This window comes from Glycine max, chromosome 4 (genome assembly GCF_000004515.6).
Source record: "Glycine max cultivar Williams 82 chromosome 4, Glycine_max_v4.0, whole genome shotgun sequence".
Classification (NCBI taxonomy): domain Eukaryota; kingdom Viridiplantae; phylum Streptophyta; class Magnoliopsida; order Fabales; family Fabaceae; genus Glycine; species Glycine max.
In genome coordinates this window covers 2,950,626-2,973,065 of record NC_016091.4, presented here as the reverse complement: position 1 = coordinate 2,973,065, position 22,440 = coordinate 2,950,626, and the positions used below count along the sequence as shown (strand labels likewise).

General features: G+C 31.8%; 4 protein-coding genes across 4 annotated transcripts; 3 read left to right on the top strand and 1 right to left on the bottom strand.

The window, feature by feature from the left end:
• The first annotated feature begins 759 nt into the window (after positions 1–759).
• Positions 760–5,531, top strand: LOC100793928 (uncharacterized). Its single transcript, XM_003523867.4, has 7 exons — positions 760–1,138; positions 1,230–1,318; positions 1,400–1,541; positions 3,554–3,649; positions 3,782–3,904; positions 4,127–4,389; positions 4,941–5,531. Exons 1-7 carry the CDS (start codon positions 1,000–1,002, stop codon positions 5,049–5,051), a joined length of 963 nt encoding a protein of 320 aa, XP_003523915.1. The 5' UTR covers positions 760–999; the 3' UTR covers positions 5,052–5,531.
• A 1,554-nt stretch (positions 5,532–7,085) lies between these two features.
• Positions 7,086–8,367, top strand: LOC100527504 (uncharacterized). Its single transcript, NM_001250051.2, is given in 2 exon segments — positions 7,086–7,262; positions 7,758–8,367. Coding segments are annotated over 2 exon segments (621 nt in total). The 5' UTR covers positions 7,086–7,094; the 3' UTR covers positions 8,211–8,367.
• Positions 8,368–10,809: 2,442 nt separating this feature from the next.
• Positions 10,810–11,998, top strand: LOC100790245 (probable carboxylesterase 2). Its single transcript, XM_003523864.5, has one exon. The coding sequence runs from the start codon at positions 10,875–10,877 to the stop codon at positions 11,820–11,822; it is 948 nt and encodes a 315-aa protein (XP_003523912.1). The 5' UTR covers positions 10,810–10,874; the 3' UTR covers positions 11,823–11,998.
• Positions 11,999–14,895: 2,897 nt separating this feature from the next.
• Positions 14,896–17,091, bottom strand: LOC100809159 (patatin-like protein 2). Its single transcript, XM_014775225.3, has 4 exons — positions 16,748–17,091; positions 16,229–16,410; positions 15,573–16,035; positions 14,896–15,177 (listed from the first exon to the last, which is right to left on the bottom strand). The coding sequence occupies exons 1-3, from the start codon at positions 16,886–16,888 to the stop codon at positions 15,681–15,683; spliced, it is 678 nt and encodes a 225-aa protein (XP_014630711.1). The 5' UTR covers positions 16,889–17,091; the 3' UTR covers positions 14,896–15,177; positions 15,573–15,680.
• Between the last annotated feature and the right edge of the window lie 5,349 nt (positions 17,092–22,440).

Here is a 22,440-nt window from a genome sequence, read left to right as displayed (position 1 = left end):
GGTTTAGTTCGATTTTCAAATATTGTTATAAAAAATTGAATCAAACCAAACAAATCATATATTGTAATTATATTATTTTTAATTACGGTAATTAATAATAAATATTATATGATTTATTATTTTTTCTTTGTTTTATAATTAAGATGTATACTTTACTTATTGTATAAAAAAATGTGTTAATAGTGTTAAAAAATAATATTAAATATCAAATGAAGCACAGATTAATATTATGCTATAAAAAATTGGTAATATCATTTTATATTAATGATAAATAAAAGTAAAAATAATAATTTTTAAAGTAAAATATGTTAAACAAAATTTATTAAAAAATCATTTTTAAAATACTATAACATAATAATTATGTTAGATTGTTTGATAGATTTTAAATTATGATAATATATTACAAATATAAAAAACCACCAAATAAAATTAAATTAAATGGTAAGAAATTGATTTAGTTCAATTTGAATTTAATGTTACACTAAAATCGAACAAAATCGAATTGTATTTTTATTTTATATTATATTAATTTGAATGATATTTTGTCTAAAAATCAAAGTTAAAGCACATCCCTAAAATTATAGAGAGGTGTTTATATATTATCACTTATTAAAAAAATTACCTGACTTTGATTTAGTTAATATTTACTTTCCTACCATGTAAAAAAAATGAAAATTAAGGCGCACGTTAGTGAAAATGTGGTGCGCAGTATAGCTTGACCATCATCAATAAATCACCTAAATGATTTGGTGTTTCCTCAGACAAAAAGCGTACGATAGAACCAACCTGGTTCGATGTCTCCACCTTAGGCTGAAAACTACACAACCCTCAAAAGCTGATTAATAAAATCGTGGTGGAATAACAAAAGCAAATCACATATTGTGACTTGAGGTTTGCTTCGATTCTTGGATCTCAGATTAAAGTACTAAAGAAGAGGCTTTTCTAAACAAAAGAAGAAGCGTGCAATGGTGGGATGAAGAAGAGAGCGAGAGAGGGAACATGGCGAGAGGGAAGTGGGTTTGTTCCTACAAGAAAACCACTCTCTTAGTTTGCTTCTTCAACATTGCCGTTGCTCTCTACGCTCTTCACTCTCTCTATTCTTCTCTTTATATCTACTCCGGTAACGTTTCCCGCAACGGTAAGTTACTAACTAACATCAATCAATTTCCTCTTTATGCTTCATTGTAATTGTAATAATAACGGTTGCTGCATGAGGGTTTCCTTTTCAGTTGCGTTGTATAGCCCAGATCAGATTCGGAAAATGGAACTGTCAATCCAAATCCGCGGGGAATTTAAACCTGTGGAGTTAATTAAGTGGGTAAGAACTAAGAGGCGTGAACCGTTTGTACTGTACCTTCTCTTGCTGAAGTTTAATGTTTTGAAACCGTTGCTCATGTAGGTGAAGGCTTTAGAAGGGGAATTTTCGAGTGAAACTGTGGCAGTTGAGTTGCCCCGGCATTTGAAACAGAACATAATTGATGAGATCTTGCAGAGACTAAGGAGCTTGAATTTCAGTAGAACAGATATTGCTAAGGAACGAGGTGAATGCATGTTTGTGAATTTTGCTGATAAGAATCTCTGTGAAGCATCTTGTATATTGATAACACTAGTTATTAAATATTGTGTTTACAGTCAAGCTAAGCTGGCATAGGATATGTATATTTGCATTGTTACTCTGGCATTTGGCTTTTCAGTAATAAAAATGCATTTTCCACCACCTTACCATAATTTTTAGTTTTGCAACCAATTGCGATTGTCAGTGGTCGGGTGCTCACCTCATTACTATCAGAAAGTGCACCAACTGCTGGTTTTATAGCTGTGTCTCACCTTTTATTCCTGATTAAGAGTTAGATGATAAGGAATTTCGTTTAAGTTCTTGCTGTTTTCTCATATTAATCTAGGTCGGTCCATATAATGTGTTAGGATCCAATTGTAAGGTATGAGGCTTGAGTCTCACATTGGAAGAATGGGATTCTAGTGAGGGGTTTATAAGGTTTTGGGCTCTCCAACTACAACAACTAACTTTTGTGGTGTGGCTCTCCAAGATTTTGATCAATTGGAATTAGAGCCTTTTGCCATGTCTCTCAGCTGCAAACTAGCAGCACGGTGGTGACGCTAGCATTGTAGTGTTCTTCTGGGAATAGTAAAAGGGTTAGTGCACATCCAGCCCACAAGGGGTAGGGGCTGCAGAGCATGCTGGGATGTTAGGATCCAATTGCAAGGTATGGGACTTGAATTGCACATTGGAAGTATGGGAATTCTGGTGAGGAGTTTATATAAGGCTTTGGGCTCTCCAACTACAACAACTAGCTTATGTGGTGTGGCTCTCCTAAGGTTCTTGTCATGATACATCTCTCTTTTGTGACAGGAATAAGTCCTTTGCTAAATTATAGTTGTTTTGTTTGTTATGTTAATCAATGAGAATGGCAGATTGTATTATAATTTTAGAGATAATAAGGCAGGAACATGAAAATGTTGCAGTTAATTTAAGCTGAGAGATCAGTTTACACCAATGTAAGACAAAAGCCACCAACTGCTGGTTTTATAGCTGTGTCTCACAAAGTGCACTCCTACATCCTTCAATAACTTATTAACATATGTAGAATATGATTTTTGCCTATCCAACTGATAAATCATAACTGAATTAGAATGTATTAATTTAATAACCTCAGTTGTTTGTGTCAATGTTTTAAAAATTAAGCAACAATAAGAATATAAATATAATTATATGGTTCTTATTTTTATATATTTTAAAAGTAAATGTTTTAATTTTGATGCATGCTAATGAGGTATCAACTATCAAATAACTTTGAATTAATTTAAGATTTGTTGATATGTTCTATATGATAGAAACCTTCAATCCAAGGGTAGGCTTTGGGATAAATTTATCCAGTATAGAGTTATTGAAGGGGATCAAAGTGACTTAATTGATCCCCCCCCCCTCTGAGTGTGTGTGTGTGTGTATTGAGTAAGAAGTGCAGACATTGACCTGAGTTTTCAGTCACTCAAATTGAGAGTATGAAATGAACTATCACAATATCACATAACTTAATAGTATTTCAAATATGTCATTTGTCATCCTGAATCATGGAGAGATAGAGACCACCAGTTTGTCTGATGTGATGTTAAATGTAAAGGGGGCTTGAATTGTTTGGTTGTTTGGGATGCAAATCAACAGCTGAAAATGTCTTGGTTGCTTTGGGTGTATAATGTTGGATCTAAGGTCCTGTGCCCACCTTCCGATTTAATTGTCATTTTAAGGCTCAGCTTAGATAAAGGTGACTCATAACATAGCATGACCATTGTTCTGCATAATGAGTCATTTCTAAATGTGGCTGGGGGGGGGGGGGGGGGGGTGAGGAAAAGGTTCATCCCAAGAATGATGAGTCTAGTCCCCTTGTTTAATGAGTTACTGTAAGCTACACTATTTTAGACATTAAATTTGGTGGTGTCATTTAAATGAAAAATTTAAAGAATTTGGAAGTATTCCTAACTTATCTGTAACATAAGTCATTCTGCTCATTTCGGTGATATTACATTTTCAATAATACAGAAGTAGTTGAGAGTTGGCGCAAAGAAAAACTGGAAGAGGTCAAGTCGGCTCTTGTGAAGGGGACTTCCAATTCAACCATTCCCCATGAAGAAGCTGGTATGATCATTGATTATCTGTTGTGTCTGTGACAGATTGTGTGATGCTTTTAGATAATGCTCTGTGCAAACTGGTAATGGATGCTTTACAAATCTTTGACACCTTGTACATAATATTATTTCAACTTCCTAGGTATGCTAGTAAGAGCTTTGGAGTCTAATTGGGCTGTGCTCTGTGAAGAGATTGGACTCTGGATACCTGCTCAAGTTTCAAATGAAGAACATGACGACAAACCTGAGGGTGCAGAGGAGTTTGGTAATATCAATTTCTTCAGTCATAATATCCATTTTTTTCTGTTGTAGTTTTCCCCTTATGCACTACCTGCAATATTGGTTTGTAGAAAATTCATCACTTGAATGGTTTCCAGGAATCATTGAACAATGCATTATGCATGATAAAATCTGGAAGTAGTGTGCATGTATATTATTTCTTGCAGAAATTTATTCTTTGGACTTACCAAGTATACATTCTCTCCAGAGGACGAGATCCTTCCTGGCAGACCTGTTTCACCCGAGTGCCATGCTGAACTGCACACAGATTATGATGGTGCTGCAGTAAGATGGGGTCTTACCTTCCACAAAGATAGTGCGGCTGATTGCTGTCAGGCTTGTTTGGATCATGCGAAACATGCCAAAGAAGGGGAAAAGAAATGCAATATATGGGTTTATTGCCCATCTGAGTTTGGGTGTCATTCTCCAGATATCTACCAGCACAAACATCAGGAATGTTGGCTGAAATATGTAAGCTCTTCTCATGTACTTGCATAATGGCTTTTGATACTTCTATTCTCTCTGTGGTCTGAGAAAAGACTATCGAGTTTTACATTTTGTCTGGTGTGAAAATTTTCATCTTGTGATCATTTATTTTTGGATTAATTAAGTTTTTAGTCCCTTAACTTTTTCATATTATAATTTTTGACCCCTCAAAATATTTTTGGCAACTTTTAGTGCTTCATTAATTTTTTGTCCCTCTAAAACTTTTTGCTCATTTTTAGTTCCTCAATTATTTTTATTGCTCTAAAGTAGTCCCAAATATAAAATAAACAAGGGGCTGAAAATTGGGAAAGTAAGAACTAATTTTGAGCAATAAAAATAAATAAGAAACTAAAAATAGACAAACATTTTTAGAAGGACTAAAATTGCTGACGGAAAATTAACGAAAAACTAAGTTTATAAAAAATTTTGAGGGACTAAAAATTAGAATTTAGAAAAGTTGAGGGACTAAAAAATTAATTAACCCTTTATTTTTCCTCTCGCTGGCTAATATACTCTAATTGATATTTTGAATCCAGGCTGAGAAACCTCGATTAAATTTTAAGGATAAGTATCCTGAATCATATCGAAATTCACATCCTTCTGCACCAGTGATCGTTCCGTGGGTCTCTGGAGTTATTAGTTCATGAGTCAAATAACCAAACACCAAATGTAACGAGATCAACCAGAGCTACCTTGTAGACTACACAACGGCACAAAGCTAGCTCATCAAAGCCTTTGCATGCTCGAGGATTATATACCATTGTTCTTCAACATGTTTTTTTTGTAAGAGAAATGAACTGGGGAGCAGAGAATTTTCCCAATGGTCATTTAGGACTTGGTTTTGGTCAAAATGAGGTTTTTGACAGACTCACCTCAGACCTCCGTGCCAAGGATTTTCCACCAAGGTCGGGTCTAACACCGAGGAAATGTGACTTTTAACTGATGAAGATGTTGCAAGCTATCTGATAACATAATTCATTGTATCTGTGGGACTTAGAATCCTACTCATAGTATCATTCTTGTTCGTGATGTTGATGATGATCATCAATCTTCTCTGTCCGCTTCCCTTCCTTTTATACATTATAATCATACGTACATTTATACGTGTATAATATAATGTTTATCTATGTCTCACGTAGTAGTTATGTTACCCAGTTTATTTTGTCAACTCGATCCTCTAGATTTTCCACTCAAGATTGAAATACTACCAAGCATAATAGGTAATTAATAACTGATTACATTTTCCATTCTTAGTTTTTCTCTAAAAGAAAAACGTTTTAGCTATAGCACTGTGGCTAGAGCCATCAAAATGGGCTAGGATTGGACTAAAAAATTGTCATGTTCAAACTTTTCTTTTTTTCAGCTGGAGTTAAATAAGGTTCTTAAGCCTATCCATTGGTTATTTCTATTTAGGTTTGGTTTGCAACTTACGCTGCTTAGGCTTTACTGTTCAACAGCCATTATTGCTATTCTAGTGTCCAACATGAGTTTTGGCCGATCTCACCTTTTTACTTTGCTTTTAATATTTGCCACAACTATAACGCATAAAAGAAAGGTATTTTAAATGGTGAGAGACCCCCAATTACGCAATGCACCCTGCGCTTAATTATCGGGAAGGTCTGTATACTTCAATAAGAGTGGATTAAGAAAAAAGAGAGAAGTGATTTATAAAAGATAAGGTTTGACTAAGTGAAGCTGGTATCCGAAGTCTTAAACTTATACCACGATTTTCAGATAAAATGATTTTTCTGATTTTAAAATCAAATTATTTTTTATTTCATCTTATTTATTCAATGTGAAACTTATATTTAAAACTTTTAGAATACTCACAAAATGTCCAATACTTGACCGGTTTAACTTCTAGTGGCAAACACTAATGGAAGAAAACAGCAACTAAACGAGGGAAAGTGTATCATCCTCTCTGGCCCATATTCACGCTTTGTAGCTCATAAATTGAGTTTCAAACTGCCCCCAAATCATCTAGGCAGACTATGTTGAAATGTTGAATCAAATTTTTGAAATAATTTTACTTTCTCTTTTCTTTTACTCGAAATCCTTTTCTTTACTAGCATCTTTTTTCATGAGTCATTTTTACAACATCTTTGTACCATGTGAATGTAAGCCAGTTTCAAGACATACCACAAGGGGTCATTTAGCTTAACATGTCCCTTTCTGCGTTTTTTCCCCGATATAACTTCATTTGGAGGATAACCCATCCAATTCGATTTATCAAATAGCAGTGTTTATTCGGTGGCACGTCTCGTTAACGATGACTTTAACTTAAAGTGTAACACTCATTAAGCACTATCTCTACACTCAGAAAAATAAACAAATCGTTGAAGGTTACCTGGTGGAGACATTTCTTATGTGTACCACAGGCATACATAACACGCCCAAAAACAAAGACGTGTCACATAAAAATTTCCCAGCCAAATTACTTAACCGTCGTCAAATAAACATTTGAATCCTAAATTGAATATTGTAGCCATTAGTTAAAATGTCTTTAAGCCATTTTAACTTTGTCTTTACCTTAAAGAACAGAAAACTTTTTTAGTGCTACCAGTACGCTGCTGGGCCACTATCAACTAAGCAGGTAAATTCGAACATCAAATCTAGCGAATTGATGGTTCCATATATATATATATATATAAATGTGCTCCCATCTGACAAATTGATGAATTAATTTCCACATGGGTGTGTTCTACCATGAAGAGCCACCAAACCATCCCAAGAGATGCAAATACCTTGTGGCAACTCTTAAGGAAGTATTTTCCCGTTGCCAAACGTTTGCAGCACGGCTTTCAACTTCAAGTTTTGAGGATGAGTGCCCAGTGAGCGATTTTGACGAGAAACAAGAAGTAAGTATCTCTATTTTTTTAAAAAAATTATGAAATTTTGACTTTTGACTGTATCAAAGAATGTCTTGTGGTTCATGTAATGTAATGAATCTCACCTAAGGAGATAAAATTTTATTGTTGTCATTATTTTAATTATAGTTGATTTTTAGAGTAAAGTGATTTATATTTAAAAGTTTTTATTCATATTAGTATTAAATTTTGGATTCAAAGGAAAAGTTATATTAAATTATTTTAATTCAAAACAATTCTCAATATGAGATAAAACATACGAACATTTATCTAAACTCAACATTAATTAATGTTTTAATGTGATTTTGAAATACCAGTTAACCTGAACCAAAATAATGTTTAACTGGTATTTCGATGTGATTTTGGATGACTCTACATGAAACTAAATTCACTTAACTAGTCAATAATCAAATTGTTTTAGACTCTTAATTTTTCACAAATTGAAGGTCAATATGAATGTTCTTTTGTTTTCATCTGCTTTCCCAGTTGTTTATCTCAGCAGTGATAAGCCGAAACATGGAGAAACAAAAGCACAAGCCAAGTGTCTTGAGACACAGCTTTTCCTGGGTATATTCTCCTGCAACGAAAGAACTTTATTTCACTCAGGCAGTGGCACCAGAAGAAAAGGTGGTGAAGGGTGATGAAGAAAGTGGTGAAGGAGAAGAGTTTTTGTCAGTTAAAAGTTGTTTCTCACGCTGTTCAAGTTCGCCAAGTGGGGAAGCATTCTATTCTGTGAAGACAAACCTTTCACGGTGTTCAAGCTTGAACGAACTTGACTTGTCTAAATATTGGAGGCGCTCAGTGATTCAGGAGTTTTGTCATTGCCAGGGATGGCCTTTTGGTCTCTGCCGCAGAGCTGTGTTGCTTCCACCACTGCCCATGTCACCTTCTGAGTCATGGTTGTCGCGTAAAATGCAACCAACTATTAAGAAACCATGAATCTATTTGTTCACCTTATGTTACTTTATAGGATTGTTTAACTTATCTCAAGTAAAGATAGGTTAAACAACTTTATAAAGATATGATTTGTGTAACTAAAAAATTGTATCAACCATCTTGAAGCATATGATTAATTACACTATATAATTATGTTTTATGAGGTTTTTTAACCATTTTTTACCTGAGATAAGTTAGTACTTTTATTTTATCTTTCTTTTCAGGAACTGTAACAGCCACATAGAGTAATCAGTATTGAAAGGTATAATGCACTTTTATAATAAAGAACTCTTATATTATTATTCCATAACACACGACAGCAGGTATCAGTTTTCAGAGCTTTGCTATAACATGAAATTTTCAACAAAAACACGAGGAACATTGTGTTGCAGTTCTGACATAGAAGGTGAGACCGACCGACAAACTTTGACACGAACTATTTTTTTAATTAATCATTCTATTAACTGAATCAAGCAAATAGTACCTTCAACTAATTTCTTGGTATGTAAATAAATGAGAGCGTCATCAGTACAATCATTAAAAGTTGCCATTTATCTCAGAGCTAACAAAGCGGAAGGGGAAGTTGATTTCATAATGATGCTGAATTGCCGATAAACTAGCATGGTATATACTTCAGTTAATCACCTGTTAAACATTGGATATACTTTCTCCTATTAATAAATGCACATACATGCTACAACATGGTCATTTGCTTAGAATGAAATATAAAATATTAATAATATAATTCTCATATGCTTGACAACAAAGTACTTAATAAGCTTGGTTGCATCCATCTACAAAATTAGCCTACACAAGGCTCGGTTGAATTCAGACCCGAAAGGTTAAAAACATTAATTCTCATATGCTAGATAAGGAATTGAACTTTTCCATCCAAAATTTGAAAACTCAACAAATATATTGTGTAGTATATAAATGTTTTTTTTTTAATTTTAGTAAAATTAAAAAATATATAACCCTTTTTAAATTGTGAATATATATATATATATATAATTTAATTAAATAAGCGAAATGTATGTAATTTAAATATAAGGAAAAAATAATAACCTCTTCAAAATTATAAAAAATAAGAGCATAAATAAATAGCTTTTTAGATGAAAAATAAAATTAATATAAAAAATAAAATTTGAGATTTAAAGAAACAAAACATAATTTTAAGGTAAAAGAAATATTAAAAAATAATTAATAACTTTTAAAATTAAAAAATATATAAAAGAAGCATTAAATAATAATAAAAAGTGTTTTGAGAAGAAAAAAAGAATATTATTGCATTAAAAATCAGAATTTAAATTTATAACCTAAGAGTTTATTTGGAGTATTGCCAACATTGTTTTGCAGAATTTACTTAAAATAATGCTCATTTATTCTTCCTATTTCGGTTATTTTTTCCCCGCAATTTATTCGTTTCCGCTCTTTAATATGCTGTCGTTGTTAGGTGAGCCGTGAGCGTATGAAATTATGAATCAGTATAACCATTAACAAGATTCATGAATCACGAGTCTATAGAAAAATAAAATGCATCAAATTTCTTTGTGGCTTATTTCATCACGCTCAGACAGCTCCAAATTAAAAGTCAAAACTCAAAAGCCACAAAGTAAAAGGTTCACATTTTTGTATGAGCCCATGGATCAACGATGGCCCTACCTTCCGGCGAATAAGAAGAGTACAGAAGAGGGACTACGATTCCATAATAAACAAATTAAGCATGCCAAATCAATCATTCTAATAACTTTTAGGATACATGCATTTTATTATTAATATTGTCTCCTGATCTTAAATAAAATTTATGTATTTGATATTTCTTTATCTTATACATTTTTTTAAATAATTTATAGAATAGTAGAATATTGTATATTCTTCTCATTAATTTAAATTTCCCCTAATCTATTTCGTAGTTAATTATATAGATTAAAGAAAGTCAAAGTAATGTGAAAAAATAATGAGATGCCAAGTGATATTTTTTAAGAGGTATGTCTCAACTTTTATAGCTTCAATAATGCCTATGTATAATCAATCATGCAATACACTGTTATTTGTTTCTAATTAATTATTTTTTAATATGTTATATTTTATTTTTAATTTTTAAGAAATTCGTGAATTTTATCTTGAATATTCTTTATCAATGATAATAAAAATGATTTTTTATATGTCTTTCACACATTTAAATTTATATCAAGGTTTGTATAAAATTTGTGTAGGCTTTCAAGATAAATATCGTATAAGTTTTTTGTCATAAAAAGTTTAAGGAAGAATTAAGGTTTAATTACTCATTTATTTATTATAATTTTATAATTTATATTTTTTAGTTCCTATATTTTAAAAGTCATCTTATATTTTAATTTTTTTGTATTTCCTATTATTTGAAATTGATGTTTTAAATTTCTGTAATTTATATTTTAATTATTTTTTAATTCTTACTAAAAAATTAATTATAAATTATTAACTATTTTTTATTATAAATTATTTTGTGATAAATTAATTATAAATAACTTTCTTAATTGTAATTGATAATTAAAGTGTTTATGCTTAAAAATTGAGGGCGGCGGAAGATAACGTGCACTGTATATATTAAACAAAAAAAAGATTGGTTGTTGTCTATGCGAGTGGACACTGCACTGCATAGAGAGCGAAAGTCCTTTTCCTTATTATATGGAGGCTCCAAGCAACTTGGAAATCTCGGTGGATGTTCCTCCTTACCTTCGAGTGCACAAAGACGGCACCCAAGTTGTTCCCGCGGGCCTCGATTCCGACACCGATGTTGTTTCCAAAGACATCCTTATCGTCCCCGAAACCGGCGTCACAGCCAGGCTCTACCGTCCAAATTCCACCCCCAAAACCGCCAAGCTCCCTTTACTTCTTTACTTCCACGGCGGCGCCTTCTGCATCTCCTCCGCCTCCGACCCTCTTTACCACACCTCCCTCAACAACCTCGTCGCCGAGGCCAACGTTGTCGCTCTCTCCGTCAATTACAGGCTCGCACCAGAGCACCCTCTTCCCACCGCGTACCAAGATTCCTGGTCCGCGATACAATGGGCCGCTTCTAATGCTAAACACCATCAAGAAGATTGGATCAGGGACAACGTTGATTTTGACAGAGTCTTCCTAGCAGGGGACAGCGCAGGTGCCAACATGGGACACTACACGGCCTTGAAGTTGAATAATAATGTTCCAACAAATGATGATTTCGATTTCAAGGTTGCGGGTCTCATCATGGTGAACCCTTATTTCTGGGGAAAGGAAGCAATTGGAGTGGAGATTACGGATCCGGAGAGGAAGAAGATGGTGGATAAGTGGTGGAGTTTTGTTTGTCCTTCGGATAAAGGGAACGATGACCCTTTGATTAACCCTTTTGTGGAGGAGGCTCCGGGTATTGAAGGGGTTGCTGGCGATAGGGTTCTTGTTACTGTTGCGGAGAAAGACATACTGAGGGAAAGGGGGGAGCTTTATCACAAAAGGTTGAGCAACTGCGGCTGGAAAGGAATTGCTGAGTTCTACGAGACTCCAGGGGAGGATCATGTGTTTCACATCTTCAACCCTGATTGCGACAAAGCCAAGAGTTTGATTAAACGCATCGCTGATTTCATTAATGAACACTGAATGCATGTTTACTGTCATCATTGTGTTGTGTGTGGATGCATTAATAAAATTGAACAATGGTTAGGAAGCCTCTTCTTTTATTTCACTGTTGGAAATCCGTAAAACTTGTTTTGCTTCCCTGTTTATAATTACTGTCGTGAGCTTTATTAATATACCTGGCTGTGTTGTATTTTCTATAAAATGAATTTATTTGTAGGCTTTGTTAATTTATGTTATTATCCGTGCTTAAACTTAAATTTTAATATGGAAAGAATCATAGTGGCTGGTCGGATAACTGTAGCATGCAGCTTGGTCATCAATTTTTAGTTTACACATTATGAAGCAAAAATTCGTGGTGAAGGCACGCAATTTCTGTTAACATGTCAAAAGTGCCAAGGAAATTAGGAATCATTTCCAGTCAAAAGAACATAAGGCGTGCGTGACCTAAGTCTGCGATATCCCTGTTTGAAACAGAGAGACAGACAAGCCAGAAAGTAACCAGAGCAGAGAGCCAATTGGCAGAGTATATTTCTACATTTTACTAAATCCATGTGAGGATAATGTCATATTGAGCACAAGCATCTTATTAGTGTGCGTTTGGATATATATATTAATATATTTGTAAAATTAATTTTGAATCAACGTGAATTTACGGAAACGGGAGTTTTGTAGTAACATAACTTTTGTTTGGATAACAAATAATATTAAAAAAAATAATTTTATCACACAATACTGTTTGAAGTTTGAACCAAGAGTTGCCATTTATCTGTACACTGTAATGCCATAATTTGATGACTGAGGCCACATTAGGATATCCAGTGACCTGCCAAATAGAATGCCATGCAATAGATAAAATTATAATTATTATTAGAATATTCTTTGATAAAAGTGGAGAAAAATTTTAAGTTTTTATTCCATTATTTGAGAAAATAAAATAGGAAGCAAATTACTAAACAATTAGTCAGGTTATTTCATTTCACAAAATTTTAAACAATTTCAAGAAAATATAAAAACTAATAAGTGAGATGATGAGGAAAAAAGAAAAAAAAATAGAAAGGAAACAAGATGGAATCGATTTTTTTGATATAAAAAGTAAGTAAATCTTTACAATTATCCTTTCATGAATACAACTATAAAAAACAATGCATAATAGCAATGAAGAACAAACTTAAATTCCTATGCATCTATTTCAACCCTTCACTACTAGACTTATCTTAGCGGATTAAAAAAAAATGATTTGAGACAACATTTCCATGAGCAAGGAAAATAAAAAAAAGAATAAGAAATAAAATAAGAAGGCATTGGAACTATTTGAGCATATCTTTTTGAGCATCTTAGCTCTGAAAAACGTGAAGAACGACTTGTATGTGCTAGTATTGCAGTTACGTTAATACAGTCCATTAAGAGCCCGTATACCACAAGTTCAATCCTCGGTCTTCAGAATAATAGCCCAAAATATGCTGTTACAACTTACAACTCAAATAATTTTTCACTTTTACTATTCACTTCTCAACTTACTAAGTATGCCCCCCTTTTTTATATTTTTTATTGTAAAAAATATCATTTTGTATAAAAATAATAAAATTCCTGTCTATTTCTGTACCTGCCTTCTCTATTTTTTTTACCATCCATATTCATTATTCTTTTAATCCTAATTTTGCTCCACATCTTTATTATTCTTTAACTCTAATTTTACACAGCATCTTCATTATTCGTTAAAACCATTACGTATATTTTCTGTCCTATTTTTCCTCTCTATAAAAATATTAAAATTTCAACATATTTTCATTTCCTACATTGAGTACAATGTTTTCATCAAAATTCGATATTGATATTGTGCGTTTTTTCTCTATCAATGTGGTGGTATGCATATTTCACCAATTATATACATAATATTGTACGTTGGAACATACTATATATGTTGCATTTTCATCAATAAATCATTGTGACAATTACTTTATCCAAAGGTATGTCATTGTGTTGCGTTTGTTCATCGATACCGTGTTTGACTTCTTTTAATGCTACTAGAAATTACTTTCCGTAAACATACCTATTTTGGGAAGTAACTTTTAGAAGATTTTATTATTACTATCATAAACTACTTAGTAAATAGGAGGTATAAATAGCAAAAACATAATTCTTTGGATCAAATTTATTGCTATCCTATCAACTAGGGTTCATAAGTCTTATCTGAACCTATCTGAACCAATAAAGCTCAGAGTAAATCACTAATTATCTCTAAAGTTTTGTAAAATTATACATTTTTTTTCTTCTGTTTTTTAATATTTATAATAACATTTGTTGTAACTAATCTTAACTAACTCTACGTACTATAGCATCTTTTGATTTTTGAAGTCTCTTAATACATATTTTTATTTGTCCAAAGCCTCTCCATAGTAAATAAATATAGAATAAATTACACTGATTGCTTCTAAGATTTTGTTAAATTACTCAAACTTTTCCTTTTTTTATTTACTCACACTAACCTCCTTAATTTTTGAAGATATACCTAACATCTCCTTATACATTATATATACTAACTCTATTAATTGTTTGAAAAATATTATACATGATCCCTCATAAGTTATAAGGGAGATTATTACAAATGTAAAAAAATAAGAAAAATTTATCTAATTTCATTAAAGATGATCAGTGTAATTTATTCCAAATATAAATTGAGAGATTAAGTATGTTGCAATACACGAATGATAATAGTTGCCCTAAAGGAGTTGTTACTGCGATTTACATAATAATTTCTTAATAAAGTTTTCAGTTGACTCATTTAGGTTAGCGGGTCAAACACTTGAACTAAGTGAGAAAATGTAGCACTTTTTTTAAAATCGTGTTTAAATTTACTTAATGGTTCAAATGTTTTGAATATGAAAGGTCAGATTTTTTAATACTGATTATAGCAGTGATAATAACTATTAAATATATTTTTAATGATAAAATGCTTATTTATATTAATTGTTGGTCCTTGAGCTCCACATTCAAGATTTCTATACACCATTATAGTGAGTGTAAGAGCTTGAAAAACCAAAAAAATAGAGAGATTCACAACTTTTACTATTGCAACACTTGGATGCAATTTTCATTCAGATTATTATGCATTTTTTTTGCCACCAATACATGATATATTCATTTGATATCATAAACATAAAAGAATTTATAATTTTGTTTGTAAAAAAAAGAATTTGTTTTTTTCTTACAAAAAATACACAAACTTGACAATTAATTTTTATTGAATAGAAGGACTCTCAAACGTAGCTTGAGAAAGGAAACTCAGACTTCATGAGCAAAGTGGCTTGGGACCTTCTTAGTGTGAGGGGATTTCAATTCTCGGAGCCTCCTCTCTTTCAAAAGTATTTTTGCAAACCTACAAAGATTAACAACAACAATATTAATTTTACTTATGCATAATATAAGTCTGGCAAAGAATATGAATGCGGTAGCTTTCTCCGAAGATTGCTTTGCTGTCATATATTTGTTGGGATTATTTCTGTGGGTAATGCTAAGTTTTCATTTTGGACAGGATTTTCATCATGTATGCTTTTTTTTTGTCTTGGGTTGAAGTGTTAGGAATTAAAACTCAGTATCTCTAGCCTATGTGATACATGCATCATGCACTTTTCCTCATGTATTTTGTTTTTTTGTCTTGGGTTGAAGTGTTAGGAAATAAAAAAAAGATTTTCTGATTTGAAAAAAATAAATAATAATACAATATTAGGCATAGTCACTGAATGAGCCATTAATTAACAATTATAACCTTACCTTTTGAGAGCATCTTCATTGGTCTCCCCATTTCCTACCGGCTCAAACAGACCATCCTCCAAATTGATCTGAGATACTGGTTTCTTTAACAACCTCTCACCAATTTGGCTAAGTTTTTCCAAATTCTCTTTCGTCACCGTCAATAAGGTTGAATTGGTGCATGTTCCCTTCTGAATCTTTGTTGTTGAAGTGGTAGGCTGGAAGATAAGTAGGTGCGGCAGAAGTGCTGATGCATATGTCGGAGAGTCGAGCATCCAAGCAAGGAGACCTCTTTATTTGGTAAGAGGAGAAAATGATTGGTTGCAATGTCTTGATGTCAAAGGTGGGAATCACTATATTGGTCAGCGTTTCATGCAAACGTGTCTCCCCTACTTTCTCTCTCACCACTTCTTGAAGGTATTTTCCATTGTATTTCGGTCCTCCCAATGATCTCAACAACTTTCCTACCGATCCCCACAAGCCACTGTGTTCAATGAGTACAAGTTAAACTATTGTGTGTCAATGAAACGTGATATACAAAAGTTAAAAATTGTCATTAATTTACTGTTAATTAAAGGGATGAGGATATATATACATATATATATGTCTCTCTATTGTCTGGTTTTTAATAAAATTTCTTTTGTTCTATATAAAAAGAATATACAATTTAAATATACCTGTGTTGTGGGAAAATCTTTGGGCAATGTTCCAAGTAAAAGGGCTTGATATCCTTGGCAGCAAATAGAGGACGCTGATTATCATTTGGAGCAGTTAACATAGCTGTTACAATACCTCCTGTGCTTGTTCCTGCAATCACATCAAAATAGTCTGCAAGCCTTGCATCCTCACCGTCCAACTCCTGCATGTATAGATCGTTAATTATTAATTAACAGACCACATTAAGTTATAATTAACTTATAAGATAATGTGCTTTATCCATGATTCTTGACGTTTTCTTTCCACGAATATAGACAGGAAAATGCTAATTATCAGTGTTTTGTTTTTAATTATATATTTTTAAGAAACTGATGGTGTAGAAAAGAATTGGTGTCTGTATATTTGGTTTTAAATATCCATTTTTACTTCAAACAACTTATAATTTGGTTTAATGCCTCTTTTTAATACGCAAAAAAAACTGTACGTATGCCTATATGGTAAATCAAAGCCCATTGATGTAAATAGATGCATATACCTACCTGAAGTTGCGCTTCAAGGAAAGCAAGAATAGTTGCGGGGATAATGCCCCTGATACCACCTCCGTCGATGCTGAGAATAGTGACTAAGTTTCCATAGGTTGGAGGCTGAATCTGTAGAAGGGATGACAATGTTCTCTCCATATATATAAATCACAAAGTTACTCACTGAATATTTGGAAAGTTGAAAGTTAGTGATCTGTACACGTTTGATTCTGTTTTTGTTTTCTTTTTTCCAAGGGAAGCCAAAGAAAAGTTGAAAGCTTAAGAATTGTTGGCACAGTGGAAACTTGCGATTACAAAGGAAGTGTTAAAGAAAGCTAGATAGTAGATTCAAGTTTTTCGTTGTTGTTTGATGGCTTTCTCTAAGGTCCTATTTATAGGGGAATTTTGATGTTATATATGCGTGCAAGGGTATAGTTCAAATGCGACAGCGTGATGTTCAGTATCTGGCTTGGTAAAAGTGTTGAATGTCTCCAATATCCGAACCATGTCATGTCAATTAAGGGCCCGAGTTGAATATTCTATGGTCCAAACTTCGTCTTAATTAGAGTTAGACTTACATCCCACGAACAATTTCCGCGAATGTGGTTCACAAATGAGTGGATCGTGACATTCGGCTTCTCCTCACGTAAAATCTAACAATTGAATGATCATTTGTGCATCAATTTTAATTTCTAAGAAAAAACTTTAGTGACATCCCTATCGAACTTTGGTTTTTAATTTTGTAATCTTTTTCCGGTCTAGAGTTCCTTTAAGGTTTAATTAGAGCTGTCTAGCTAGAACATGCATTAGTGTGTCATCTGCCTGATTCTAAGATCTAACCTGTATAGAGGTTTCTTTTGATTGGATTTTATCATATCTTATTCCTAAGATTAGGGAATGAGATATGATAAACACATCCAAGATATCTGTATATATGACCAAAATGTTTTTTACACGTGATTCTGGTTATGCATGCAGGCAATTGAGGGGGATTGTTATATTGGAAGGACAGGTATTATTATGGTGTTGGTGAAGTGGTATTAAGTTGTCGACGTTGGCATTTTGCTGGCATCGAATAAATGCTATCCCATGTGTGTGTTGGCTAAGGGATCCTTTTCTACTTAATATGGAGGGTGCTTTCATATGTTAAGGACTACTTAGTACATGGTATTGGTGGTTGTCATTATGATCTATTTTTGATAAAGCTTTTATTCATGTATCTCTAATCATAGGCTAGTCTCTGTAAGGCTGGTTTTGTTAATACTTAATAGTAGTCATTTTGACTACATACCACATGTAAACTTTCGGTACCACGTACCAGTTAATATAAATCATTTGGTTTATAAAAAAAAATATGATTGAAAACCATATTTTCGGTACCACATGAGATTTTAATAAGATATTATCGAATAAAATAGGACTAAAAGACTAATTGAAAATCTTGTTTGGGTCAAATACAAGTTAGTCATATATTAAATCAATGAGTCGGATTGCCTTATAGATAGACGAGAGGATACACAACCTCTCATGCTAGACTTGAGTGTGCAAATATGAAAAACGTTGGAATTGATGGATCAACACACACCCTTATCAACCTTAGGATCGAGGGGTATACATATATCCCCTCAAACTCAAGTGTATGTGCAAACATGAAGAGCCTTGAAGTTGATGGATCAATACACACCCTGGTCAACCTTATGACTGAGGGGTACACATGCATCCCCTAAAACTCAAGTGTATGTGTAAACATGAAGTTGAAGTTGATGGATCAATACACACCCTGACCAATCTTATGACTGAGGTGTACACATGCATCCCTTCAAACTCAAGTGTACATGCAAACATGAAGAGCCTTGAAGCTAATGGATCAACATGCATCAGGTCAGTCTTAGGATGATCAAGAAGTACACAATCTTTCAGGTGCGAGGAAAACATATATTTCACTGTATGTATGTGACGTATGTTATACTAATAACTATTATGTCTAAGTATATTTTGGAATTAAATTATATAGGAATTGTTAATTTTTCTTTCTTATTTTTTTGTTATTGTGTGAATAATTGAAATTTTAACATCAATTAAGTTTTTGTGTAAAAAGTATCAAAAGTTTGTAAATTTATAGTGTTTGGTGAATAATTGGCAGGAAAACAAAGTAAAAAGTTTAAGGAAACAAATTGAAGATTTGAAGTTTAGTGTGTCTTAGACGCTGAACTACATCTATAAAAGAAGAGAAAAGAAGAAAAATACACACAAAAATTCTAAGAGAATAAAATTCTTTATAGAAGAAAGACTAGAAGAAAGAGAAACAAACATTAGGAATCATTCCTTCTCTCTATTTCATTTCTTATTTATTCCATTCCCTATTCATTACCCTCTTATAATAGTAAAGTCTCCTATGACAATGAGAGGCTAACCCCCCCTTTTTGGAAGCTTAGTAATCCACTGTTCTTCATGTAATTTCTCTTTTCTATTTATTATGAATATTATTTTTGCATTATCTTTTTCTGTGCTATAATTTTATTGCTTGTGACTTGATCATTCATTTGCATGGTAAGTTCTAGAGATGACATTGGAAAATATTATTTTTTAATAGAACTAGAAAAGAGTATCTAAACAATTCATCACTAGGGATATGTTGATTTTGTTTAGTATGTTATACATATCTATTTTTAATGTAATTTAATTATTTTATCTCTTTAAGAAATTTGGAAGAGAAAATAGATAAGTTAAACTCTTTCAATGAAGGGATCTTGGTTAAAGTATATAAATAGATGCAGATGTAAATTAAAATAATTATTTATATAGAAAAATCATTAATATTACATAAAGAGTACATCTCGTAGGCTGAAACATTCTCATATTTTAAATTTAACTTTTATAATAAAATTGAATTTTTTCATCTTTTCTGTTTTAATTAATTAATTTACTTTTATATTTATTTTTATTCTCTTATTTATTTTATGCCAATTTAATTTACTATTTTCTTTACAGCCTTTTAAATTAATTTATTTATTACTTGAAAAATTATATATTTACCTACTTAATTATTTATTACTTGACACTCAAATTTTCGTTTTAATCTTACTATTTATAATAGTTTGATGTACTTCTGAATAACACATGCTTATGTGGTGAACATAGATGGCTTCGGGAGCCAGATATTTAGACAACCGAAGATTATGAAGGCCAAACGATCAACATAATTTTAATACACTCAGAAACTTAATTTGTCCAGCGTTATTAAAAAGCAATAAATATGATTGTTGATCTTCCATTTTTTGGACCTCTTCATGGTTGGAACTGATCTTCGTAAAAGATGGTGGCTGTTTTTGGGTCAATGAACTGTAATGCATTAATCCTGACATTACGAAGAACTCTAATCTAAAATAGGAGGTTTTTTTTGGGTAGAATAAAGTTAATTTTAATAGAAGTAATTTAAAATAATTAAATAAAATTAAAGTTTGCATCTAAATTAATTTTAGTCATAAATTTTACATTAAATATAATGGATCATGGATGTGTATTGTAAAATCGTTTTTAGGTAACAAAACAATTGGGTTCTTTAAGATGATAATGGACAGGATGTTATAATATCCGTTTTTATATTTATGTTTAAAAGTAATATTTATGTCCGATCACATATATGTATAAATAATAATTTTAGTTTTCATTTTCCTATCCAATGAATACATTTATACTCTCATACTTCAACTTATAACTCACATTTTACTGTATATATAGTTAATAATAACAAATCAATAAAAAATTAATTAAAACAATTATAATAAAAATGTATTCTTATATAATCCAAACATAAACATATTATATTAAAAACAAACAAACATAATATTGATTCATTCAAACTTAAATCATAAATAAATAAAATTATAAAAATAATCATCTAATATAATAATCGTTTAACAAAAAATTTAATTAAAGATTTAAGATTTTTCAATCTCTAATAATAATATTGTTAGAGATGAGAGACTTAAAGTATTAGTGATAAAAAATATAATTATTTTTAACAGAAAATTATATATAAATAATAATATATTAATTATATTACTATTTTGTAATATATATATATATATATTACTCGATCTTAATATTATAAATAATTATTTATCTTACTTGTGGATATTTTTGCGAGCATGCATAGGATTGAATTACACTTTATCATTCCTATTTGTGAGATTGCTTTATTAATTTGCATTCAATGGGTTAGAGCTAGCACATGTATGTCAGGTTGTCCGATGTCAGAATTTTTCTTTTAAGTTAAAACCGGCAACGATATAGCCATATAGAGTGTTATATATATAAAAAAAAATAGGGTGCACAGCACGGACAAAAACTAATAATTATACTAATTGATAGAAACACTCTATTAGTTTAGTTTATCAATGGAATAATCATTGCAATTTGATGTTTAAACTTTAAAGATCACACCTTCCATTCTTAGACAATACTACATTTTAAAAGTGTCCTAATTGTATATTGTCGTGGGAGCTATGGAAAAATGTTCTGAGCTTTGCAAAATCCGATCCATACGGATTAACTATCGTCTGATTGCGCTATTTTGGATTGGAACTTTATAGTTTTGAAACATTAGATTAGGAAGTGACTTGCACACACGTAATAATTTAATGTATGCGCTAACATAATTTTGATATATATACACGCAACTTAGGATTTGTCGACACCATTATGACTTTTCTTGGAGTAACAAACAGTATATGCTATAGAACTACGTACAATCCGTTGCTTTTAGTTCGTCCAGATGCAAATATGTTGCCAAGCAACTTGCTTAATTAGCTGACGACACAGTCTTGTCTTCCCACTCAACTAATTCAAATCATTTCACGCACACCTAAATTATTTTATGAAGAGGTTTCCAAGTTTCTTGAGGAGAAATTAATTAATTACTTGCTATATTATTCAATTTTAAATGTACTAATTAAAAATGTCAATGAATCGTTGTGTCGACCAATTTGAAGAATTCCTGCCTGCCCGCGTTCAGAAATTAAAATGAAGTTGACTTTTGATCACTTAGAATGATACTCAATGTCTCAACAACCTCTTTGGATATGTTTGAATTTCCTGTGAGATTGTTTCAAAATATGTTTAAGAATAAAATCGGTCAAAAATCATGTTCTGTCCCACTCAAAAGTATGTTTGAGATGGTTAAAAATTCAGTTTTGGAGAAACTCAGTTGTAAACTTAAGTTGAACTCAAACTTAAGTTTATACACTTTAATCCAAAGATGCATTTAATTATTGTAAGTAATAATTTCAAAAGTCAATTTGCAAATTCGTAATATCGTTAACGCAATTCTAATAGGAACCACAAAGGACAATTTGGAATTGATTTAATTAATCGAAAAATCAAGATTCTATTAGGAGAGAAGATCTGGTATTTTATTCCATAGATGAAAACCATACCTGCAAAAGATATCCACAACACATTTTCATACCACGTTATTTTTAATATCATTTTCTTATTTTGGAAATCGAAAGCGAGAAATGAACCACTGAATGTTACGGTGACAGACTGACGTTGCATTTTGAATTTGGTCAAATGTGAAAACATGTTTAACTTTTACATTAAATATAAAATGGGTGTATTTTTTTTTTTTTTTTACAGAAAGCCGGATGTGATTTTTGAAACAAAATAATGTATATCTAAACATGCTATACATAAATTTTGTGAAAATG